Raw genomic sequence first — 27,502 nt, 5'->3', positions numbered from 1 at the left:
AGTTTAGATAGAACTATACAAGAGCAAGGTATGTTTTATATTTTCAGAGATGGAATTAAATAGAAAGGGGTAACAATATAAACTGATGCTATTTAAGGAGATAAAACGAATAACTCAGGTTTCTGGAAAACCACAACCAATGAGTGTGTCATTTTCCTTTTCCTCTCCATTACTGTATAGGGCATTCAAATGTGCACATAATCTCTGGTTCCTCTGTGGGTGTTTTTCTTACCTTACTATCCGGGTTCTCCTTTGTAGGAAATTCTCTTTTTACCGGACACTCTCTGATAGACTCCCACGTTTGTGAACCAAGGTGAAATGGGTCTCTTTGTGCAGAAGGCACTTCCATGAAAGTAGGATGCTTCAGGTCTTGGGTAGTTTCTAATACCTCCTTTTGATGTGGCAAACTCTGCTTCTTCTTCAGTGCACTCAATTCTTTCATCGTCATCTCCAATTTTATTCTGAGCTGTCTTCCTTCCTCCCTGGCGCTGTTCCTTTCGGCCCGAACCTTGCTCCATTTTTCTCTCCAATTGGCAGTGCAGTCTGACCACCACCTCATGGTCTTCTCCATCTGGGCAGCTCTGGCCTTGACTTCTTCAAGTTCCCTCAGGCGAAGCTCTTCGCAAATATTCCACTCACTGGTGTTACAGGAGTGAGCGCAGAAGTTGTGAGCGGCACGTGATTGCAGTCCCTGATGTGGCAAACAGGAAGGACAAGTGTCCTTGGGGGATGAAGCAGGTGCTAACATGTCACAAGGTGGTTTAACTGATGGCTCCCGCATCTGAAAGATGTGTGTTTCCTCAATTAACCGATGAATGGAATCTAAATTCATATTTATCTTTTCAGGTCTAAGAGAAGACAGAAAACATAATTAACATTTGAATTGCCCTTGCAATTATAAGAGCAAGATGGACATTTAAAAATGAAAGCTGATGGGCGCCTAGGTGGCTCAGTCAGTTGAGCATCCGACTTCGGCTCAGGTCATGATCTCACGGTTCGTGAGTTCGAGCCCCGCGTTGGGTTCTGTGCTGACAGCTCAGAGCCTGGAGCCTGCTTTGGATTCTGTGTCTCCCTCTCTCTCTGCCCGTCCCCTATTCACGGTCTGTCTCTCTCTGTCTCTCAATAATAAATAAATGGTAAAATAAAAAATTAAAAAAGAAAGCTGATGAAAACAATGTATCTTTCAATATTGCAGATTTTCTTTCCACTATGACTAAAAATATAGAACTAATGCATTTATAATTAGCCTGAAAGAAACAGAAAATGCTCATATGAAATATTGCCAAGTGAACACAAATAAAAATATAAAGAGCAATTGAGGATAGCACATGACATAATTCATTTTAACAAATCCAGTTCTTTACAGGTAATATTTACTATAACACAGATTGTCCATTAACAACTCAGTGATCCTCTTTTCTGTGCTAATTTAGCCACAACCTGCTTAAGTGGAAGGTGGAATCTATGATCTCCGGGAGGAGAAGCCCAGGGGCTAAATATTCTAATGTGTGTTCCAATCCCAGAGGCTAACTCATGATTGGTCTAACTCTTCCATGATGGAATTCGGAAGAGTGTCATTACCATCTCATTGACCATTCACTAGTCTCAAGACAGCATGGGACCTGCTTCTAGCTGAGATTTGAAGGGAAGTCGGCCAGGGAAGTTTCCCATCTAAAAAACATGAAAAAATCGGATTGAGAAACTCTTTTCTTCTGCTTTCTTCCCGCCAAAACAAGGACATGATTCTGGAAGAAGGCAAGTGTCACAGCCACCTTATAACATTTAAATCGGTGGAACAGAGATGAAAAGAGCTTGATTTCGTGACTGAGCTATGCCATGAAATCTAGAGTGCACACCTCTCGTTTTCTTGCCATGTGAGAACAATCACCTGACTTTACTTAAGCTGTGATTGTTGAGTTTCTGTCACTTGCAGTCAAAATGACATGAGACTGGTAGATGAACCACTTTCACCCTATGGTTAATATAATGATAAATTCTACACAAATACTATGAATAAGACATGGGGTTTATCCTCAAAGATTTTGTAGTTCAGTGGGCAATACAAGCACATAAAAATAAAAATACGTATTCACACTAATTATTCAATCAATCTTTCTTCAGTACATATTGTATGTCATTATCAGTGTTAGGTTGCTACCATATATAGGAGATACTCAGAAGTCTTGAACTGTCTCCTAAAAATGAAGACGCCTCACAGCATAGATAACATTGAACAGTCTTAAAAACATCAAAGCTTTATAAAGAAATTACAAACAGCTTGCCATATAATAACAAACGCAAATTAACTGGTAAGAGTAGACCCTCTTATCTGTATGTACGCCCATTACTTTATTCAATATAGCAACATAGCTATATTGATGACATAGTGAATAGAACCTTTTCTTTAAAATAAATGCTTAAAACATGCAGCTTAATCTACAAATTAATAAAGGTCTGTGGTTGTATAAGATTACCCACTTTTATTATCAAGTAAGATTTATTGTTATAAGTGACATTTAATGCACATGACATTCATTCCTCTCATTTTTTATTTGCTATTTTATATAGTTACAGATCATAAACTATCTCCTTATGAACCATCCATTTAATCAATCGAAGGGGTTTCATTATGCTAACAACTTACAAAATAAGTCTTTATTTACTGAAGAAAAAGCTATTATAATATTAAATATATATCCTTTTCAGTTGCAAGAAAAATACACATTTTAACAAGTATTCTGTAGAGGTGCCAAAACAATTCACTCCTTGTTATAATACTTACAATAATATAGATTCATGGTTGTGATTATTTTTGTTAGCATTGGTACATGTCCAATCACATTTGAGTTAGTGCTGATTTGGAGAAACTGTTCCCTACATTTACTGTAATTCAGAGGGCAATGATAATATAGCTCACCAAATTTCTTAGACCACTGGTAAACCAAGACCAATTTTAAAAAAAAGAAAAGGAATTCTTAGTTAGAAGCACACAAATATTTTATATATATGTTCACATATCATATGGATATTCATCTCCATTATTCCCTATTTAATGATACTTCTTTTGGCTGGGATTCCAAAGTGAAGACAGAAAATTTATTTCAGCATATTAAACGTAAATTTATCCTTGCCATTTTTCAAAATCAATCAGTATCATAAAATTGTAATGTCTTTAAAAATGTCTCATTAACTTTTATTTCACTAGTGTTTTGAAGACTCTATAATTGGATTCTGGTATGTGGAGACCTTGCCTACCAATTAACTATGTATTTTTTCACATCTGACTAAACAAAATTGAGTTGGGCTTAATCATTCAGTCCTTGAACTTGAATAGTTTTTCCTGTTCTAAAGTGTTTCTCAAGCAACTGTAAATGGGGATATTGAATCCTTATGTGTATCTAGTTAAGCATTCATTTTCCCTATATGTATGTGCATCTGTATGTATGCATGTTTTATTTCAATGACCGTGAAAGGATTTGTCAGCGGTTGTAGCACAAAGCCTTTGATGCGTGAGAAAGTATTTTAATGCTATTGACTCTGGTTTCTTACACTAAATTTTGCATTGTCCTTACCACAAAAAAGGAGGGAGGAGGCACAGGGAAACTCTTGGAGGTAACGGACATTTTATTACTTTGATTATTGGTGATGGGTTCACAGATACATGCATATGTTCAAACTCATCAAATTATATATATATATATATATATATATATATATATATATATATATATAATATGTGCAATATTTTGTATTAACTATAGCTCAATCAAGCTGTTAAAAATGTTCATTTAATCAGGCTACCATGATGACTACAAGTATTTTTAAGGTACTAAATAACTAAATAAATGAAACATGATGGGTCTACAATGTATAAATATTGCTACTAAACATTATCTCTCACTAAAGAGACATTTAATGTATAAGACATTGGGCTCCATCCAGACTCTATTGATTCAAGCTCTGATTCTCCCACTTTCTACATGGATGATCTTGGACAAATTATATAAATTGCCTTTGACTCATTATCCTTACCTGTAAGGGGAGACAGAAATATCATGTATCTCAGTTCTGGTGACTGTTAAATGGAAAAATGCCTGCAGGCTGGCTGACCCATCTGTCTCTTAGGCAAGGGGACAGTTTTCCTCAGTGCTATCCAAGTCACTAATATGTCACTCTGGACATGTAACATTGTTTTTTTCAGCTTCTTTTCTCTCTTTTGAAAGAGAGACAGCATACTCAAAAAACAGGGATATCAACAGATAAATAAGATTTATCAGGGCGCTTGGGTGGTTCAGTTGGTTAAGCATCTGACTTCGGCTCAGATCGTGATCTCACGGGTCGTGAGTTCCAGCCCCGCGCTAGGCTCTGTGCTCCAATATCTCCCATTAAATCACAGCACAGTTAGTCAAGTGATCCCTGACATTGTGCTTTGAGTGAATTTAACCTCCTCATAACTTAAAGGAACTGCAAGTTTGGGGCTTCTGCATCCTGTTGCCCCTTTTCTGTCATGCTGCGTCCACGCTCCATGATTTCAGCCACCCTGGCGTGTCTGTCCCCTGCACAAACCTCAACTTTCTCCTTTGTGCAATCAGATTGTGCTGCCAATCTGGAACCTTGTTAATAAGCAAAAGCAATAAATCTAACGATCACAAATTATAACTCTCTCTGAAAGGAATAAACGGTGTATTATGATTCAACACATACCTATATACTCAAAGAAGTCTCTCTGAAGTGACCGACATCTTATGTATTATCTGAAGAATGAGGTGGACCAAAAATAAAAGCATTTTTGGCAGAAGTTACATTATCAGGGCATTTTTGCCTGATCAAGGGATTTTGGCTTTATTGTTTATACTTATTGCTTTCCATTAACTTATAGGAAATGAATTCTAAATGAAACCCTTCTTGGATTTTTTTTTCCCCTAAGAAGCATAAGACAACTAATGCATACACAATAATGTTAATAAAAGCCATAAGCAGGGGTGCCTGGGTGGCTCAGCTGGTTAAGAGTCTGACTCTTGATTTTGATTCAGGTCATGATGTCACGGTTTGTGAGTTCGAGCCCTGCATCAGGCTCTGTGATGATAGTGAAGAGCCTGTTTGGGATTCTCTCTCTCTCTCTCTCTCTCCCTTTCTCAAAATAAATAAATAAACTTAAGAAAAGCCATAAGAAAAGAGTAAATACATTAATACAGATTCAAAATATAATGTTAAGAACAGTTGTTACTTTAGATATGATGCCATACACTCTGATAAAAAGTGAAAAAGAAAAATCAGTTTTTAATATTCAGGAAAGTAAAACACCATATTGTATTTTAAAATGTGGCCTGTCAAACATGCACAAGTGATTAGTATTAAAAATCTGTATTTTGAATGTGCCTAAAGCAGAAAAAATTAAGATATTTTTTAGGATAGTTTTGCAAGAGAACACTAAATATGAAATGTGAGACAGCGGGTGTAGGCAGTAAGGTAATGGCCAGATTATACCACTTCAACAGAGCTCAAGTTCTTTATATTTTAAAAATCCATGCACTGTGACAAATTACACAGGCAGTTATAGTCTATATTTGTTGATGTTAATGTGAGCTCTTGGAGCCATAGACAGGCAGGAAATACTTGCACAAAAAAGGCAACTAAATAATATAGAATAAATTCGTACATTATTTATAGCTTGGAAACTTTATTTTCCAAAAGCATTGTAGTATAAGCATAAATGTAAACATTTTAAAATACACATATTTAGGGGCACCCGGGTGGCTCAGCTGGTTAAGCATCCAGCTTCAGCTTAGGTCATGAGCCTGGAACCTGTTTCAGATTCTGTGTCTCCCTCTCTCTCTGCCCCTCTCCTGCTTACACTCTATCTCTCTCTCGCTCAAAAATAAATAAACACTAAAATTTTTTAAATAAAATAAAACACATTTCTGCTTGCCAAGAATCATCATGAAATTATAAATTGCATTATCTGATCAACTAGAAATTAACTTCATTTTTAATTTTTTTATGTTTCTTTTTGAGAGAGAAAGAGATGGAGCATAAACGGGGAAGGGGCAGAGAGAGACAGACACAGAATCTTAAGCAGGTTCCAGGCTCCAAGCTGTCAGCACAGAGCCCGATGTGCGGGGCTCAAACTCAAAAACCACAAGATCCCGACCTGACCCGAAGTCAGACTGAGCCACGCAGAGGCCCGAAATTAACTCTATTTTAAAGAATTGGCATGGAACTCATATGACAAGCCCTGCCCTTGGAAGCTGACTCTTCCTTGAGTCCTAAATCTTAACCTTCCCCAGTGTTGCTGAAGCCGTGTGTCACTGTTTCACGGCAGCATGACGCCTTTTCTTTAGTCTAGATTTTCAGTAAAAAATTGAGAAAATAATGTATTTCTTAGATAATGCTCAATGATAAAAAATTACCTCCATTTCTTTATAAAAATCTATTGCAGAATAATCTCTCCACATCATATCTTGATGCAATTACTGCCCTTCCCAGACAATAGCAATGTTTTCTATGCTTTAAGAAGAAAAAGAACATGGGGCGCCTGGGTGGCTCAGTCGGTTGAGCGTCCGACTTCGGCTCAGGTCATGATCTCATGGTTCATGGGTTTGAGCCCCACGTCCAGCTCTGTGCTGACAGCTTGGAGCCTGGAGCCCGCTTCGGATTCTGTCTCCCTTTCCCTTTGTTCATCCCCTGCTCTCACTCTGTCTCTCTCTCTCAAAAATAAATAAAGATTAAAAAAAAAGAAGAAAAAGAACAAAAATAATAACAAAACGTACAAAAAAACTACATTTAAAATAAAAACCTTATTGGTCAGACATAGAAAGTGGTCAATCTTACTTCTTTGGACTACGAATAAAGGAACAATGAAAGATCTAGAATCCACACTCCATTTCTATTTTTTAAAGTGCCAATGTATCATTGGTAATGAAGCTTGGAAAACTAAAATTTCTTTTTTCTGGCAGGCTGATCATCTTGAAGCCTTTATAGTGCTTTGCCTGCCAATTACCAATTTAGGTTCAGATAATTTAGAATTTCTTGGAGAATGTAAAATAATTTAACTACTCTTGTTTAGGACTTAGGGTATCAATCAGGTTCAAGCAAGTTCTGTTTTGAAATATTCCTGAAATGTCTCATAAGTGAGCAAATATTGCAGCATAATGATATTTTATCTAAGATCGGAGTTTACACTTTAAATGTATTTCTTCTAACTGTATGTACAAAGTCTATGCTATTTATTACCTATTTGCATGCAAGTCTGGCACTTGTTGAATTCCTGGGCATTTCTTAACTTTTTGTTTAAGTTTCAAGGTTTCAGTGAACAAAACCACAAATGATCCCCATTTTCTCATGCAATCTAATCCAACGTAATAGCACCAAATAAATAAGCCAAGATATCTGCTGAGACCTTATGCCAAAAAATGAAATTATTAGCTGTGGAACTCCAAAGCCCTGTTGAATCTTATTTTCGTATAAGAATAATCTTGCTGCTATTTCCAGGTGGCTAACAGTCAGAGTACACATTTTATTAGAAGGAACACTAAAAAAACGTGGTTGTGTCAAAGATCCTACCATTTTCCGAAGTTGGACAGGTGACCCTGAATCTGGAATATGCCTCACTATGTAAATATAATTTTGTATAATTTCATAAAACTGAAAGAATTTAAAGGACATTGTAACTGTGTCCACAAATATTAGTTACAAAGAAATCAAAATAAAGTCCACAAGAGCAAAGAGCCAACAACTCAAAATTATGATTATTATTAATTTATAATGTGGAAGTGAATGACCCTATAAAATAATTCCTATCCCAGTTCCACAACAAACCAGGTAGCGCTGAAGGAGTGGTGTTATGTTTTCCAGTTTTGGGTTTTTTTTTTTTTTTATTTAAAAGCTACTTATTAGATTTTCGGTAATGTTGAAACCATCGACATTTTCCAATATTTATGTCCACTTCAGAGTTTCAGTAAACAAAGCCACAAGCCATTTCGGTTTGCCTATGCATTTCCTAAGAAAAATTTCTAACCTATTTACTGTGTTCACACTTGCTCTTAAAGAATGTATGAGGCTAACTCACAAATTCTTCATAGATCTGGTTACACTTTATAGTGAACAAGAGAAAGCCCTTTCATGTCAGTGTGATTCAGTAATATTTTCTCACACCCATTTGATGGAACGCACATAGCTGCCAACGACTCTGCGTTAGCTGACTGGAAAGTTTTCACAGACTTAATAATGAAGTTTGGAGAATACAGTCCAAATGATTGTCATATTTACTTTTGAAACGCAGTTATAAAAGTTTTTAATAAAAAAAATTTATTCTTTAAGTCTGTTTCATTTCCCCAATTGTACATTCTTTACATTAATAATCCAAATTGGCTAAAATGTATCCCACATCAAAAAGCTACGAGAAAAAACTGGAATCAGAAGCAGAAATGTTATGATGGATGTAGACTTCTGTGAGCCATACCTATGCATAATATTTCCAAATACTTTGCTTCATTCACTCTACTTCTTAGTAAAGCAAAGTAATACTCATATAAAGGCATGAAAGATACTATTTATTAAGTTTTATTTCTTATGTGTGATCTGAAATTTAATCTTCAGGGTAAAGACCTATGACCATATTGGTGGTAGAGATTAAAATTCATTCTTTAAATTATAAATCAAATCAAAGGAGAAGTCTTTAAAAAGCCCAACTCCCCCCAGATGACAAGATGACTGGTTCATCAAAAGTTGCAGAGAGCATCCAAAAGGGATGGGGTAAGATAGTTTTTATTTTTGTATTTTCTAGACAAGGCCAGGTTTAAGAAACCCACACTCCCCAGAGTTCAAAAGGCAACTTGGAACCCTCAGATTTGTAGCTACTTCCTCTCCAGGGCTACTGAGGACCTCATGCCCAAAATATTTGTCACAGTAATCTTCAGAAGTTTCAAATATACCCCCAAGAAGTGGTGTAAGGTTGTCATCCTTGTAATGACGGTCAAGTAAAGCAATGTTTTAAATATAGAAGTTGGGGGGGGGGGGGCGCCCGGGTGGCTCAGTCAGTTAAACATCTGACTTCGGCTCAGGTCATGATCTCACAGTTGGAGATTCAAGCCCCGTGTTGGGCTCTGTGCTGACAGCTCAGAGCCTGGAGCCTGCATTGGATTCTGTGTCTCCCTCTTTGCCCCTGTACCACTCACACCCTGTCTCTCTCTCCTTCAGAAATAAAGAAACATATAAAAAAAATAATACAGTAGTTAGTATTTACTGATTCAGTATAATCATTGGACGCTGACATGCTAAAATACATTTAACTTGAACTAAGGAGCAATAGACAATTCTGTAAATAGTTAACTAACATAGGAAGGGTGGTCAGTTAGATTCCTATTGCCATTGTAGAAAATCACCAAGAACTTAATGGCCTAAAACAACACAAATTTATTATCTTATATTTCTGAAGTTCAGAAGCCCAAAATAAATCTCACTGGGCTAAAATCAAGTGTAGGTGGGGCTGGTTTCTTCCAGAGGTGCTGAAGGGAGGATCATTTCCTAGCCCTTTTCAGCTTCCAGAGGCTCCTTGCATTTCTTGGCTAGTGGCCTCTTCATGAGACCACTCCACCCCTTCATTCCTGTCATCAGGTCTTCTATCCCCAACACTCATCTTCCTCTCTTCTCCTATGAGGACCTATAGGATTACACTTGACCCACCCAGATAACCCAGGATAATCTCCCTATCTCAAAGGCTTAACTTAATCATGTCTGTCAAATCTCTTTTACCATTCTAAGTAAGGTATGACAGGTTCCAGAGATTAAGTTGTGTAGGCATTGTTCAGCCTACAGCAGCTGAAGAGAGGGGAGAAAAAAGATTCGAATTTGTGGAATATGTGGATTTATGTGGAATCCACATAAATAGTACTTCAAATTCTTGCTTTATCATTTACCATCTTGTGACCTTAGAAACTTAATTTATGTGAAAGTCTCTTCATCTATAAAATGGGATTATTAATAGCTTTGCCATGGTTGTTTCAAGGGTGTCACATGAATTTTCCTCTGTGTGGGTCACTTCCTTCAGTACACTCTCAGCAACTGACTGCATCATCACTGCCTTCTCCGTGAAGTAATGCCCCCTTTCTTTGCTCCTATGGCAAAGGAGACAGTATATCTCATGTGTTGTCTATTTTCACTGCTTTTATTTCCTCCCATCCCATTCTTTCATCAACCCATTTCAACTGGGAATCTTGTCCTCTGTTCCACAGAAATCCCACTTGTCAATATCACACATTATCTTAATATCGCCAAATCAGATATTCATTCCTCATCCTTGCCTCATGTGACCTCAACATTATTCACAAAAATCGAAAATTCCTTGCTCTTTAAACACATCTGTCTTTTTCTCCCCCTTAATTACCACACTCTTTTCATTATTCTGTTACCTCTTCCTTCCAGGCCTCTTCTGTCTCTCCTTACCACTCCTCTCTCTGTATTAGAGAGTCCAAAGCTTAAAAATACGAAACAGAATGTCTTTGCTGTTGAATGTCAAGTTCTTATCTCCAGTTTTTTAACTTCCCCTGAGCTCCAGGCTCACAGAGTTCCTCCGAACGTCCACTTGGATTCCACTAAAGGAATCTCTGCCTCAACCTTAAATTACAAAATTAAACTCTCGATCCCCAGCCCACTGCAAATTTGTTTTCTTTCCATTGTCAGCATCCCAGGAAATGGGACCAGCATCCATCTAACATCTCAAGTCAAAAACCTAGTTTCTTTCTGACCCACACTTAGTCAGCAAGTTCTATTACCTCATTCCTTCAAATTACTTCCTAGACCCATGTATTTCGTTCCACCATCCCTGCCTCTATGCTGTGGAAACAACCACTACCCTTATAGCATTACGACTTCTGAAATGCCTACAAATACTTCTATCTAGTTGGTATGAAGCAGTCAAAAAATCTTTTTACAATTTAATAAAGTTATATAACTCTAATCACAACTTACTAATGCCTATTACAATTAGAATAAAATGAAAACATTTAATCACAGTCTGGTTCATATGATCCACCCCACCAGCCTTACTCCGTGACCTTGATTCCTATCTCCCTTCCTTTCCTTACACTTTTTGCTCCAGTCTTGCTAACTTCCTTTCATTCTTTGAAGAGGCCATGTTCATTCTTGCCTTAGGATCTTGTGGGTGGAATGCTCTTCCCTCAGATCTTTGGATTCAAATGTGTTCCCTTGTTCTGAGTATGTAACTTTACAAGGCCTTGAAGGTTCAAACCAAGAGGACAAAATGCTAATATAATTTAAGCACAACCTCCCAGTGTGGTAACTCTTCACATGTGTATAACATATCTATTTTAAAACACTTTTAATGTACATTTTGCATGATCCTTATGGAAATTCTATTAGGTGGGTATGGGTGTCTGGACCAATGTCAGAACAGCTGACAAGTGGCAGAGACAGGACTTAATTCAGATCTTTCATCTCAAAATTCAGAGCTATCTCCACCATACCAAATTGTTTCTTTTACAAATGTTCAGGATAAACACCAGCATCCTGACCCAAACACCACAGCAAAGTGTGTGATCTCATTGTGCCTTAACTTAGGGAGAGTAAGGGTCAAGAAGAATTTAGTTTCAACCTCCATGAAACCATCCAGAAGGCTACAGAATTCAGTAGCCAATACCGCCTTCTTGTGTTTCTTATAAAAGAAAACTCCATTTTTAATTTTTTGAGGAACCTCCATACTGTTTTCCAGAGTGGCTGCACCAGCTTGCATCCCCACCAAGAATGCAAAAGAGATCCTCTTTCTCCACATCCTCATCAACATCTGTTGTTGCCTGAGTTGTTAATGTTAGCCATTCTGACAGGCATAAGGTGGCATCTCACTGTGGTTTTGATTTGTATTTCCCTGATGATGAGTGATGTGGAGCATTTTTCATGTGTTGGTTGGCCATCTGGACATCTTTGGAGAAGTGTCTATTCATGTCTTTTGCCCATTTCTTCACTGGATTAATTGTTCTTTGGGTGTTGAGTTTGATAAGTTCTTTATAGATTTTGGATACTAACCCTTTATCTGATATGTCGTTTGCAAATATCTTCTCCCATTCTGTTGGTTGCCTTTTAGTTTGGGCTGATTGTTTCCTTCGCTGTGCAGAAGCTTTTTATTTTGATGAGGTCCCAGTAGTTCATTTTTGCTTTTGTTTCCCTTGCCTCCAGAGACGTGTTGAGTAAGAAGGTGCTGCGGCCAAGATCAAAGAGGTTTTTGCCTGCTTTCTCCTCGAGGATTTTGATGGCTTCCTGTCTTACATTTGGGTCTTTCATCCATTTTGAGTTTGTTTTTGTGTACGGTATAAGTCAGAGAAAGACAGATATCATATTACTTCACTCACATGAGGACTTTAAGAGACAAAACAGATGAACGTAAGGGAAGGGAAACAAATAATATAAAAACAGGGAGGGGGACAAAACATAAGAGACTTAAATATGGAGAACAAAGAGAGGGTTACTGAAGGGGTTGTAGGAGGGGGGATGGGCTAAATGGGTAAGGGGCATTAAGGAATCTATTTCTGAAATCATTGTTGCACTATATGATAACTAATTTGGGCGTAAATAAAAAAAAAATAAAATTATAAAAGAAAACTCCATAGACCAGGAGGACTAGACACAGAGGAAAGTGGTGGTACCAAGACTCCAGGCCCATTCTCCCATTCTTGGCCTCAGAACAAGATACTCTTTTGGAGCCCAGCTTTCCACCATGAACAAACATTAAATTCCTTCTTCAAAAAAAGGAAATTAAAAAACACACTGTCTCATACACTTATAGTGCCTCCCCAAGTCACCTAAAAAAATACATACCACACAAGTGTGTGTATATTATATACAAACATAAAAACATACACACACAGTATACACACATATTTTAATTGGGTTGCATATTATTTTAATATTATTATTTAGCAGACTGAGCTTAACTTTAGTGTATATCTAAGAATGTCAGCAGTACATGGAGAAAATAATTCCTCCATGTCAATTCACTTTTCTGTTTAATCCATTTTCACTAAAATTACATGAAACAAAGACTTCAAACGAAATCATAGTTACCCTTCATGTATTCTGAATATGAATTTCTATAGTTCATTTTTGTTTCCAAGGTTCATATCCCATGCTTATAAAGTCTCTTTTAGATTCAGAAAATGAAAAGTGCATAGATTATCAAGTTCTCAGTAAATGTTTGCTCCTTTATAGACCATACATTACTAATCACTAACATGTATGAAGATTATATTTTTAAATCCAAATCATACGTGTTTACTCTGCATGGCTTATGCTATGATAGAAAAAAAGTACAATCTATGTTTAAAGACTAGACATTTAGAAATTGTTTGACAGATCTGGTTGGTTGAGCAGATGAAAATGTGTGGTTAAAGTAGTTCATTGAACAGTCACTCTTGTTAAATAGCAAATGGTAAAGAAATTTTAAAGAATTGCTAAGAAGAATACTAATACTCTTCCAAAATAAGGTATAATTTAAGAATAAGAAAATTTATTGGCTCTCAGTCAACATTAACTGGAATCATTTTCAATGTCCCTTAATGTTACTTTAATGCCACAGAGTAATCTTCAACTCTGTGAAATTTAGAATCAAAATGAGAAAATTTCTTGGTATTGCTTAGAATCTGCACCTTATGGATGTATGCTGAATTCCAAACTGAAATTTTCAGTTCTTGACTTGGTCTAATCTTGCCAAAAGATCCCTGAAAGAAGTAGCTCAAGAGAGTTCTTAGACACCAAATATAAGAAGAAAAGAAAAAAAGAACAGCCTAACATATTAAATTATAAACATATGGATGGAATTTCCTTTAAATTACACTTGAGTCTAAACCTTAAGGGTAAAGAATTTAACAAAATACATTTGAGGTTTCTGTAACACAAAACATTTGAAAAGTTAGGGAATTCAACTACCCCCAAAGACACATGAGATTTTCACTCTAATATTGAGTAAACTGAACCGTCTATCCTATTTTGAAATATCTCTACTCTAAAATATCAATCTTTACTAAGCTCTTTGTAATAAGTAGTAATGAACCTATATATCAGATAGTTGAGAGGTTTTTATTTTTTGTTTTCATATTCTGGATCCAGAAAAACTGAGAAATCAAGAGAAAAGCAAAATAAGAAAGGTATATATTTAAAAACAGTAATTTTCCCATGCTTTGTCCTATCCTTTCTCACCTAACCCATAGCAATCTTTTTCAAATGATTATGGTTTTGACTAGTAAGTACTTTATAGTACGTGAGTACCTCGAAGCAGAGGAGATTGAAATATTAGCAGGAAATCAGGGCACTTTTATTCTCAAGTCCATTGCCTTCTAAATGATGCACTGTCGTATTATTCAAAAAGTCATATTTTTAAAAATACTGCCTACCAATGTATATAAAATAGCAACGATTTTCAATGTTGAAAATACAGATAAAATATTAAGGGAGCAAAAGCTGCATAAAAAGGTTTTTTGCCTGATTTTTAAAGCAATTATGATTGCAGTAAAAATATGTAAACTTTTAACAGTGATTTTATCTAGATATGTGTGATTATACTTTTCTTCTTTATCCTGCTTTGTAATATATATAGCACAGTTTTCCATATACAGATTCATGAATTTGTATATACAATCACTCAAATGACAACCCAATAATATACAAAATAGAGATTTTGAATTAAATCCTAATTTTAAACATATTTGCATCCAAAATATTCAACAAATGGCGGAGTTGGAAGAAACTGGAAAAACCATCAGAAGGACCATAACTAATAGCAAGACTATGTAGATTTCAGATACTGTAATGATGCATCATAGGTATGTGGTGACAAGAAAACATATTGCAATGTATGGAATGAATACCACAGAACTAAAAGGACGCTAAGTTAAATGTAAGTCTGTTCTAATTCCTAAATTCTCTTTTGGATTAGAACAGTCGACTAGAATACTTACTATGAGCCCAGAACTGAGCAGGACACTGATGTTGGAGCAACGTGTTGAAGAGTGTGTGTGCGTGCAAGTATTTCAGACGTTCACAAGATATGTGGATTTCCAGCCTTACTACTGAGAACTTTGAATAGACCACATTTTCATTTTTGTTTAACAGTAACCATTTTATTTTCTGATCATGAATAGGTAATTAATTCTCTCTCTCTCTCTCTCTCTCTCTCTCTCTCGTATGGTACAATTACATTGGGAGGCTTTAATTCATTTCAATAGCAAGATGAACACTTGTTACGACCTAAGTTTCTTATTGGTCATAGTTGAATTCATTACTGAGAAAATTGTAGATTCACATTCAGTTGTAGGAAAGAATACCAAGACATCCCATGTACTCTTTAGCTGGTTTCTCCCAACAGTAGTCTCTTCCAAAATGACAGCACAATGTCCAATCAGGTTACTGAAATAAATACAACTCACTGACCTTATTCAGATTTTCCCATTTTAACTTGTACTTGTTTGGTTTGTCTATTTTGTTCTATACAATTTTATCACCTGTATAGGTTTGCATATCCACCACCACAGTGAAGACAGAACCCACATCCTTTGTGCTCCCTCACCCTGTGCCTAATCCCTGGAAACCATTAAATTGTCTCCATGTCTAAAATTTTCTCATTTCTAAAAAAATTATATATATATATATAATATATATATAAATATATAACATTATATATTTATATATATATTATATATATATAATTTCTATATATACATATATAATATATATATGAGTAATATATATATATACATATATATGTCTAATATGTATATATTAGAGTAATTCACTGTATAATCTTTGGGGATTGGCTCTTTCACTCATTCACTCAGCACAGCACTCTGGAAATCATTTAAGTTGCTGCATATATGAATAGCCTGCTTTTTGATTTTTGTTTTTATTGCTGAGGAGAATCCCATGGTATATATATGCAGCATGGTCTCTTTAAGCTGCTAACCTGTTCGAAGACATCTGAGCTGTTTTCAGTTTTTGGTTATTATCAATAAACAGGTATAAACATTGGTATACATGTTTTTCATGAACATAAGTTTTCACTTCTCTGGAATAAATGTCCATGAGTTCAACTACTGGGTCCTATGGTAATTGCATGTTCAGTTTTATAAAAAACTGTCAACCTGGTTTCCAGAATAACTACACCATTTACTTTCTCATCTTCTCCAGCATTGAGTATTGGCAATTTTTTCTTTTTTGTTTCAGACATTCTGATAAGTGCAGAGCTCACTGTGGTTCTAATTTGCATTTCCCTGATAGCTAAGAATACCTCTGTCACTTGTTTACGTACTCTGTGTATATCATTTTCGTTGAAATGTCTTTTCACATCTTTTGGCCATTTTCTAAATGTACTTTTGGTTTTTACTGTCAGGTTTTCAGAGATAGAGATACAAACTTTTGTCAGAAATGTAGTTTGCAAATATTTTCTCTCAATATGTATCTTTTCTTTCCATTCCCTTTACATGGGAGAGCAAACTTTTTTTTAATTTAAAAAGTATCCAATACATCATTATTTCTTTATGGATTTTGCTTTGGTGTCCAATTTAAGAGCTCCTTACCTAGACCTCAATCTCAAAGACTCTCTCCTGTATTTTTTTCCTAAAAGTTGTATAATGTTATGTTTTATAGTTAAGTCAACGATCCATTTTGAGTTTCCTTTTGCATCACGTGTAAGGTTTAGGACATGATTAGTTCCTTTTTATAGAGGTCTGCTTGCTCCAACACCTTTGGCTGATGGGCTGTCCTTCCTTTATTGAATTTGTGTATCTTTGTTAAAAATTAGAGAAGCATATTTATGTAGGCCTGTGTCTGGCTTGTCCACTCCGTTCCATTGATCTATGTGCTATCACAACCCTTCTGTAAGTATCACAGTATCTTGATTATTGTATGTAAGACTTATTATCTGGTGTGGCAATTCCTCCTACTTTATTCTTTGTCAAGATTGCTTTAGCTATGCTAGCATTTCTCTACAAATTTTAGAATCATCTCATCTATGTGCATAGACAAATAACTTATTATGGTTTTGACAGGAATTGAATGAAACCCATATGTCAGTTTGGGTATAGTGTATTTACCATGAGCACAGTAAGCCTCCCCTATGTAGATCTTCTTTGAATTCTTCCATCAGTATTTTGCAATTAGCAGCATACAAGGCCTGTGCAGGTCTTATTAAGTTGCATTTTCTTTGGAGTGATTATAAAGAATATTGTTTTTAATATTTTTTACATGCTTATGTTAGTGTATAGAAATATAATCGACTTTTTAAACATTTTTTTAAGTTTATTCATTTCAAGAGAGACAGAGAGAACAAGCGGGGGAGAGGCAGAGAGAGGGAGGAAGAGAATCCCACGCAGGCTCTGCACTGTTAGGGTGGATCCTGATGTGGGGCTTGAACTCATGAAACACAAGATCATGACCTGAGCCAAAATCAAGAGTCAGACGCTTAAGTGACTGAACCAACCAAACGTTCCATAATTGATTTTTGTGTGTGAGATGCTCTCATATCCTGCAACCTTGCTGAACTCATCAATTCTAGGAGTTTTGTTTTGTTTGAAGATTTATTGGGATTTTTCTATGTAGATATTCATATCATCTGTAAATGGGGATAGTTTTGTAACTTCCTTGTTGATCTAAATGCCCATTATTTATTTTTCTTGCAATATGGCTGTGGCTAGCACCTCCAGCACTGTTAAGTAAAAATGGTGAAAGCAGGGTGCCTGAGTGGTTCAGTTGGTTGAGCATCTAGTTCTTGACTTCAGCTCATGTCATGTTCCCAGGGTCACGGGATCGAGCCCCATGTCAGGCTCTGTGCTGAGCATGGAGCCTGCTTGAGATTCTCTCTTTCCCTCTACCCCTCTTCCCTGCTTGTGTGCGTTCTCTCTCTCTCTCTCTCTCTCTCTCTCTCTCTCTCTCTCTCTCTCTCAAAATAAAATAAATCTTTAAAAAAAAAAGGAGTGGTGAAAGCAGACATACTTGCTATGTTCCCAATGTTAGAGGAAAAGCACACTGTATTTCAATATTAAGTATGATGATAAGTACACGTTTTTTTTCTAGATGCTTTTTTGCAAGTTGGGACATTCCTCTCCACTTCTAGACTGGTGAGAGTTTTTATCATGAATGAGGGTCAAATTGTACCAAGTGCTTTTTCTGTATCAATTCATATGATTAAATGACTTTTATTCTTTAGATTGTTGGTAGAGATTACATTGGTTGATTTTCAAATGTTGAACCAGTCCCACATACCTAATATAAATTCCTCTTGATCACGGTGTATAATTATTTGTTTACATTTTGAATATGTTATGCTAAGATTTTGTTGAGGATTTTTACATAAATTCATGCAAGATACTGGCCTTCAATTTTTTTTTGTACTGTCTTTGTCTAATAATAACAGCCTCATAAAATAAATTGGAAAATATTCCCTCTTTAATTTTCAGGAAGTGTACGGGTAAAATTGGTGTTAATACTTTAAATATTTGGTACTGCTATGGTCTGAATGTTTGTGACCCATCCCCCCCACCCCCCACAACGCCAATATCATATGTTGAAATCCTAATGCTTGATGTGGTGTTATTAGGAAGTGGAGCCTCTGCAAGGTACTTTGGTCATGAGGATGGAGCCCTCATGAGTGGGATTAGTGACTTTACAAAAGGGCCCGAGATAGCTTGATTGCCCCTTTGACATATGATAACATAGTGAGAAGGTACCAGCTATGAACCAGGAGAAGAGGCTCACCAAAATGTGACCACATTGGCACTCTGTTCATGAACTTTCCAGACTCTAGACCTGTGAGACATAAATTTCCATTATATATGTTACCCATTCTGTGGTATTTTTTTACAGAAGCCTGAAAAGATTAAAACAAGTAGAATTCTCCAGTGAAACCAGATAGGCCTGGCAATTTCATTTTTGTAAAACTTTTAATTACAAATTTAAATTTCTTGGGGCACCCGGGTGGCTCAGTCGGTTGAACTTCCAACTTTGGCTCAGGTCATGATCTCACGGTCCATGAGTTCGAGCCCCACGTTAGGCTCTGTGCTGACAGCTCAGAGCCTGGAGCCTGCTTTGAATTCTGTGTCTCCCTCTCTCTCTGACCCTCCCCCGTGCATGCTCTGTCTCTGTCTCAAAAATAAATAAACATTAAAAAAAAATTTTAATAAATAAATTTAAATTTCTTTAATGTTTATAATATGATTTAACTAGTGTCTGTTTCATCTTAGTTGAGTGTTGATAGTTTATGGTTTCAAGGAATTGGTGCATTTCTTCTAGGCTGTTAATTTACGATCATAAAGGTGTTCATGATATTCACCTATTTCCCTTTTAGTGGCTGCAGGATTTTTAGTGATGTTCTCTATTACAATCCTGATATTGGTGATTTATTTCTACTCTCTTTCTCCTTTTGTCAATATTGGTAGATGCTTATTAACTATTGCTTTTTTGAACAATTAGGTTTTTTTTCATTTATTTTTTTTTGTTTTCCTGTTTTCAATTTCATTGATTTCTGCTCTTAACATTTATTATTTCCCTCCTTCTCTTCTATTTGGGTATATTTTGTCTTCTTTTTCTAATTTCTTGAAGGAGTTTATATTATTATTTTCAAATGCTTTCTTGTTTCTCATGAAGATTGAGCACTACAAGTTTCCTTTTCTGCATTACTTCAGGTATCTCCTAAATATTCGATATGCTATATTTTCATTTCAAACAGTTATGCATAATTTTATTTCCTTTGAGAATTCCTCACTGACTCAGGGAATATTTTGACATGTGCTACTTAATTTCTATTTCTTTACCAATATTTCTATTGTTGATTTCTGGTTGATTCCAGTATGGTAAGAGAACATTCTCTGCATGATATCAACTATTTAGGTATTGCAGGTTAGTTTTGGCCTAGGACATGGTTTATCTTGGTGAATATTCAATGGCACTTGAAAATATGTGTATTGAACAGTTTGCAGGTGGAAGGTTTGATATACAACAATTAGATCAATTTGGTTGATTGTGTTATTCAGATCTCCTAAATCCCCACTGATTTTTGGTCTTGTTTCCTAGATTCATTAGTTAACTTATCAGTTGCTGAGAGGGGTTGTTGAAGTCCCCAACTATACTTTCACCTTTCAGCTCTATCAGGTTTTGCTTCATGCATTTAAAAACTGTGTTGCTTTGCTATTTACTCATGTAGGATCATTATGTGTTCTTTGTGGATTGATCCTTTTATCATTATGAAATTTCTCTCTTGAAGGGTGCCTGGGTGGGTCAGTCTGTAAAGCGTTAGCTCAGGTCATGATCTCACAGTTCATAGGTTTGAGCACTGCGTTGGGGTCAGTGCTGACAGCTCAGAGTGTGGAGTCTGCTTTGGATTCCCCCCCCACTCTCTTTCTCTCTCTCTCTGCCCCCCCCCACTCATGCTCTGTCTCTGTATCTCCAAAATAAATAAGCATTAAAATTTTTTTGAAAAAAAAAAAGAAATTTCTCTTTTTATCTGTAGATCTGTGGTGTTTTTGTTTGGTTTTACTCTAAGTTCTCTGATACTAATGTAGCCACTCTAGCTTTTTTTTTTTTAACAGATTTTGCATGGTGTACTTTTCCCTTTTTATTTACTTATTTTTTTTAATTTTTTTTCAACGTTTTTTATTTATTTTTGGGACAGAGAGAGATAGAGCATGAACGGGGGAGGGGCAGAGAGAGAGGGAGACACAGAATCGGAAACAGGCTCCAGGCTCCGAGCCATCAGCCCAGAGCCTGAAGCGGGGCTTGAACTCACGGACCGCGAGATCGTGACCTGGCTGAAGTCGGACACTTAACCAACTGCGCCACCCAGGCGCCCCTTGTACAGTTTTTATACTGGTTGCTCAGGGATTTAAAACATATGGATATGACATCATGGTCAATTAAAATCAGTATTTTACCACTTTGAGTGAAATGAGGAAAACTTACTTCCTTTGAGGCCCGTCCTATCTCCTCCATTCTTGTTTTAAATTTTTTTTCAACTTTTTTTTTTTTATTTATTTTTGGGACAGAGAGAGACAGAGCATGAAAGGGGGAGGGGCAGAGAGAGAGGGAGACACAGAATCGGAAACAGGCTCCAGGCTCTGAGCTATCAGCCCAGAGCCCGACGCGGGGCTCGAACTCAGGGACCGCGAGATCGTGACCTGGCTGAAGTCGGACGCTCAACTGACTGCGCCACCCAGGCACCCCTCTCCTCCATTCTTAAAAATCACTTTCTTCAGTATAAGATAGCTCTGTCATTCTTTCAATTATCAAGTATGATTTATAAAGCTTATGGGAAAGATATTCTATTATATGTAATCATATTTCTGGCATTTGATTGTTTGTTCATGTGTTCTGATGTCCCAATATTCCTTCCTCTAACATTTTACCTCTCTTTGAAGAACTTGCTTTAAGGGTAGGTCTGTGAATGACAGTTTTTAGTTTTCCTTCATCTGATAACTTTATTTCCTTTTCTTTCCTAAAGAATGGTTTCACTGGGTATATGGTTTTCAGTTTTTCTTTTTTTTCTCAGCATTTGCAAATGTGCCACATCCTTGTGGGTTTCATGGATTCAGGTGAAAAATTCAATGCCATTCGAGTTGGTGTTCCAAGTTGTTGACATTCTATATTAGGAATTCAGTGTTGGTTATTAAGTAATATGAAAATTATAGCATAGAATTTTTTCATTTTGACTAATCCTCAAATTTCAAATAAAGGTAGCAGCTATGTAACAATTAATGTAATGAGTCAGGTGTTGCCAATAAAAATTAAATTCCAATAAAAAATAAGATTATGTTTATGACTTCAAGCCACAGAACTATGGCTTGTTCTATGGTTTCAGATGTTAGCCTCAGGAAATTGGAAAGAATGGTAAAGGATAAAATGGTAAAGGAAAATGGTTCAAAATGTTTCCTCCCAATGTACATATCAAGTTTTTATATTATTATTATTATGAATATGATAAAAAGAGAGTATAGTGGGCATATGTCTACAACGTTTCCCAGCTATCCCCACCTTTTAGTAGTCACCACCTTGCATAATTCCCTCCCATTCACTGGGGCTGGCCTTAGTGACCTGCTTCTAATGAATATAATGTTGCACAAGTGATAGATGTCACTTCTGAAGTTAGGTTATAAAAAAGGATGATTTTGCCAGCACTCTCTCTACTGCCTCTCTTGTGGTCACTCTGATGAAGCCAAGAGCCATGTCATAAGCTTTCCTGTGGAGAGCCTTAGGAACTGAGGCAAGAAACTGGCTAACAGCTTCTGAAAAATTAAATCCTGCCCACAACATTCCAAAGATGCTTAGAAGCAGACCCACCCCAAGTTGAACCGGGGGACCAGTGCAGCACTGGCTGACACTTTAATTGCAGCCCCTTCAGAGACCCAAGTAAGCCCCCACCTGCATTCCTAACCCACAGAAACTGTGAGACAATAATGTTTTAAGCTACCAAATTTTGGTATAATTTGTTAACACAGCGATACGGAAAGGCAATATAGGACTATAAAAAACACTTCCTCAAATGACCAATTATCATTGTCACTTATCGCAATTTGTTCCAACCTCACACAAAAATGTAAGTACTTAAGAAATAAAATGTTAAAATTTGCCAGTTGAAGTCAGGCCCAATTTGAAAGTTAAGTGATATAAAATGAGGGAACAGGAAACAGTAAGTCTCAATTCAAATGCCAATCATAGGATTAAAGTAAATCAATTTTATAATGTAGCTTCAGATAATCTTAAAATGTAAAGAGTCCATGGCACTAAAAACATATTGCTATAAAGATATATTCAAGTAATCAAATGCGAGAAATAGTATATTCTCTTGGTTAAAGTAGATGTGTAAACATAAGGTAAAACTGAACAGTCTTTTTAAGAGCTATCAAAAGAGACAGCTACCCATGCCATCAGTTTATAGGAAGAATATTAGGTAACCAGTCCAAAAAGGAAGAAAGCCATCACAAACCAAGCAAATGAGATGTGTAATCAGGGTGACAGCCACCAATGAATATAATTACATTTCATTGTTTTTATTATATTTAAGCCAATTGAAATCCAAATTCAACTGTACAGTCTATAGACAGCTTCTGGTCATTAGTCATTCCTCTAAAATTCCAATATTAGTTTGACAACAGAGAAAAGTTGCAATTTCTTAATATATACATATATATATATATATATACGTGTATATATATATGTATATATATATACATATATATATACACATATATATATGTATATATATGTGTATATATATATAAATATATATACATATATATATGTATATATATATATTTTTTACATTAATTCATTTTTAAAAGACACAGAGAGACAGAGCACAAGCAAGGGTGGGGCAGGGAGAGAGGGGGATGCAGAATCTGAAGCAGGCTCCAGGCTCTGAGCTGTCAGCATAGAGCCTGACACGGGGCTCGAACTCACGAACCATGAGATTATGACCTGAGATGAAATTGGAGGCTCAACTGATTGAGCCACCCAGGTGCCCCATATATTTTTAATGTTTTATTTATTTTTGAGGGAGACAGAGTGTGAGTGGGGAGGGGCAGAGAGAGACAGAGACAGAGAATCCAAAGCAGGCTCCAGGCTCTGAGCTGTCAGCACAGAGCCCGACATGGGGCTTGAATCCACAAACCGTGAGATCTTGACCTGAGCTGAAGGTGGACACTTAACCAACTGATCCACTCAGATGCCCCAGCAGAGAAAAGTTTCTTTACAAATTACTTTAAAATAGCTAAAAGACTGCAGCTTTCACACACACACAAAATGTGAATTTTCAGAAAAATTCATTTTTAGTCTCTGCTGATAGTTGGGAAATCAAAAACCAACAAGGGAGAAATATTCTGGGTTTTTATTACTATGTTGGCCCTTTGAGAGGTAATAATACCAGGAAATATAAACTGGCATCCAACAATGCCTTTAAAACCTTAAAATCAGAAAATGCGAGTAGTGTGCAGATTCACTTTCCTAAAATGTTTCTCAAGAGCACGTGACTACGTATAATTACCAAAGATGTGAGGTTGCAACATGAGACGCACATTTAATGCAATGTGTACGATTTTTCTTGTGCGAGATGTAAAACTGGGCATGCTCATTTGTACATTTTGACCTTCTGATAAATTTATTTATTAAAATGAGTTTTTTTTTATAATTAAATCAAGATATTGTTTTGCTTTCAGAAAAATGAAGTCTCTACCAATGATTTAGATTTTTTTCTTTCCCATTTTTGAATGCAAAGTACAGTAGTATGAGGAAGGCTGTCCATGCAAACAACACCTTATTTAACTTTAGTAGTGCATATTTTGAACACATAAAGGGCATTAAAATCTTGAAGTTTATCAAAATTAATTTGAAGATAACTTGTTTTTAAGTGCCTATCAACTAATATATTTTGTAATATTTATCTTTCTCAAGATAAGAATAATTTCTACAAATCAAATGATCATAAACTGAACAGCTCAGCATCTACAGTGACGTCTGGAGACAGAGACAGAGTGAGAGAAATTATCAAATATTTTCTTAAGCATTTAACATGTATCAGTGTTTTTACTCTTCACCATAATCCAAGTGGTATATTTTATTGTATTTTTCTCTCTATGCCTCCTTATTTTCTATTTCTTCTGAGGGAATATGTAGATGTATAAAATGTGTATATGTATGATAGACAAATTCTTCAGCAAAAATCTGTTGTAAATATTTAATTATTATAAATAATTTTTATTAATTGTGATTACACAGACTCTCTGGCCTAACAGAAAAGATTTCCACCTATTTATAATACCACTTTAGTCTGGCTCTTCTGTATTATTCAAGTGATGATGTGCACGTTTCAATATTTTCATTTTTCTGGCTGTTGTTTTTTCAGTGAAATATATTTCAGGAATATAATTAAAAATCAAAGCTTTAAAATTCCCTATTTCAGGGCACCTGGGGGCTCAGTCGGTTGGGCATCCGACTTTGGTGCAGGTCATGATCTTACAGTTCCTGGGTTCAAGCCTCGCGTCAGACTCTGTGCTGACAGCTCAGAGCCTGGAGCCTGCTTCAGATTCTGTGTCTCCCTCTCTCTCTGCCGCTCCCCTGCTCATGCTATGTCTCTCTCTCTCTCTCTCTCTCTCTCTCTGTCTCAAAAATGAATAAACCTTAAATTTTTTTAAATAAAAAAATAAAATTCCCTATTTCAAACCAAAATACCAATTTGATATGGCAAACGTTAATGCCCTTGCAAATGTAAAATTTCTGTTCTAAACAATAAAAAACTCCACCGTTGTTAGAAAACTTTCAAAGCAATTCCTGTGATATTTAGAATGGGCTACAAGTCTATAGTTTTACAAGTCACTAGCTTAAAGTGAAACTTGACAGCATATTTAGTGAAAGCTCCAAATTTGCTATGTTCCAAATAGAATAATGCAAATCTTGCAACTCTTTGACAGTTATCTCCTAAGGGAATTTTGGAATTATTTTTAGATAGCTTATTTTATTTTTACTTAAAATACTTTTACTTAAAATTACATTAGATAATTATGTTCTTTGGTAGTTCTAAATTTTAAGTAACTTGTTTTATTTACTAATTAAATACTACTGATTTTTCCCTAGAAAAAAATCTTTAAAAGAACTTTGCAACATATTATGGATATTATCTTGCTGCATTTTGGCATGGCTTCCTTTTGCATTAGCTAGCTTCCAATGTAATAGCAGTTAATTTAAATATAAATATTATATTTATGAGATTAAAGACAGAAACAAGTATATAAAATACAACCTAGAAAATGCAAACTTTAATATATTTGCAAACGAAAAAAGGATAAGAAAAGTCACTGCACTGAATTTAAGAAAAGCAGCAAGTATTTATTTTAGTCATTGGTATTAAGAGCGCAGTGAGGCTTATTTATTGTGTTTTCTTTTCTTGACCTAGAAATGCAGCTTTTGTGCCAGATTTTCATTTACTGTGAAGGACATTACTTTGCTTCTGGATTACCAAGCTCCTTGACTTTAGGAGATGTGCTACACAACATGAAAAATAAACCACCCTGGACAACTGTCCTCACTCACAGCATTCCAGCCATATGAGGTAGATGTCCATTCAAATAAGAGAAGGTGACTTTGTTGCCTATCTATTTCTGACTGTTAGCTTCCTCAGGAAGCCTCCATAAGCCTCCACCTGCTGTGAATTCTGAAGACTGGTCCCCTTTCTTCAAAAATGTTTAACATGGTTTGGTCCCTATTTTAAAATTATTTGATTACTCTCTATATTTCCCACTGGCTAAGCGGTGAGCTCAATGCGAGTTTGTGTTTGCTCACCATTCCATCCCCAGGGGCTGGGACAGTGTGGGGGGTAAAGTAAACATTAAGTAAATATTTGTTGTTGAATGAAAGATTAAATGAATGAGAGGTATTTAAGAGAAAAGTGTCTAGAATCTAGCAAAGATTATTTATAAAGAGTTTGTAAAGATAATATTTTCATATCTGGAAATGATACCAATTTTCCACACTTTACGTAAAAGAAAATGAGTGAACACAGCCCAACTAATTTCATGAAGTCAAAACAACCCTAATACTAAGACCTGACAAGAACTTTATGACAAATGTCTCCCACTAACATGGATATAAAAACATGAATGAAAACATCAGCAAGAAAAATGTAGTGATTAAAAAAAATTAATATATCACAAAGAAGTTGAATATATGCCAGAAATATAACTTTGGTTTAGCCTTTGGTTATCAATTATTGCAATTTATTTAATAACCCATACTAATAAAATGAAGAAAAATCTCAATATATAAATAAAATGCATTTGATAAAATTCAACACCAGCTTATGATTTAAAAACATAGAAAATCTAATACAGAAGGGAAAATACATGATAACAGTTATCTCCACAAAACCTAAAACAACAATCCTTAATAGTGAATTATTGGATGTTTTTCCCCCAAAATCAAAAATATGAAAGGAGTACCTGCTAATACTATTATTTCTTAGTATTGTACAGCTAGTGAAAAGAAAATTAAAGTAAATAAGAATAGAAAGGAAGGAATAAGACTATCCTGTAACATGGTTATATAAGTCAAAATTCAAATCAATTCACCAACTATTAGAACTAATAAGTGAAGTTAGTAAGGTTACTGAATATACACAGTCAGGTATATGTATATGTTCTAGAAACAAATACATATCAAATATAAAATGTTTTATAACAATACCACTTTATAATAGCATTAAATATATCAAAATAGCTTAGGGATATCACAGGAGATGGGTAAACATATGTTCTAAAAACTACGATACATTATTGAAAGAAACTAAAGAATATCTAAATAAATGAAGGCATATATCATGGTTATGGAGTGGAAAGCTCAAGACTGTAAAGATGCCATTTTTACCCAAGTTGACCTACAGCTTCAATGTAATTCCAGCTAAAACCTGAGAAAGTTTATTCTGTGGAAACTGACAAGTTGATTCTAACATTTATGGTAAATGCCAAGA

At 35.7% G+C, this 27,502-nt stretch overlaps 1 protein-coding gene across 14 annotated transcripts in view; it reads right to left on the bottom strand.

Annotated features, from left to right (window-relative positions):
* CCDC102B (coiled-coil domain containing 102B) overlaps positions 1-27,502 on the bottom strand; it is a 201,760-nt gene that overhangs the window by 91,188 nt on the left and 83,070 nt on the right. For all 14 annotated transcript variants that reach the window (XM_045041146.1, XM_045041147.1, XM_045041143.1 and 11 more), the window contains one exon: positions 233-848. In XM_045041146.1, coding sequence (XP_044897081.1) covers positions 233-832 — 600 coding nt within the window. In that variant the 5' untranslated portion in view covers positions 833-848. The remainder of the gene's footprint in view (positions 1-232; positions 849-27,502) is intronic.

The sequence above is a fragment of the Felis catus genome, chromosome D3 (genome assembly GCF_018350175.1).
Source record: "Felis catus isolate Fca126 chromosome D3, F.catus_Fca126_mat1.0, whole genome shotgun sequence".
In the NCBI taxonomy this organism is placed as follows: Eukaryota; Metazoa; Chordata; class Mammalia; order Carnivora; family Felidae; genus Felis; species Felis catus.
This window is presented reverse-complemented; position numbering and strand designations above follow the sequence as displayed.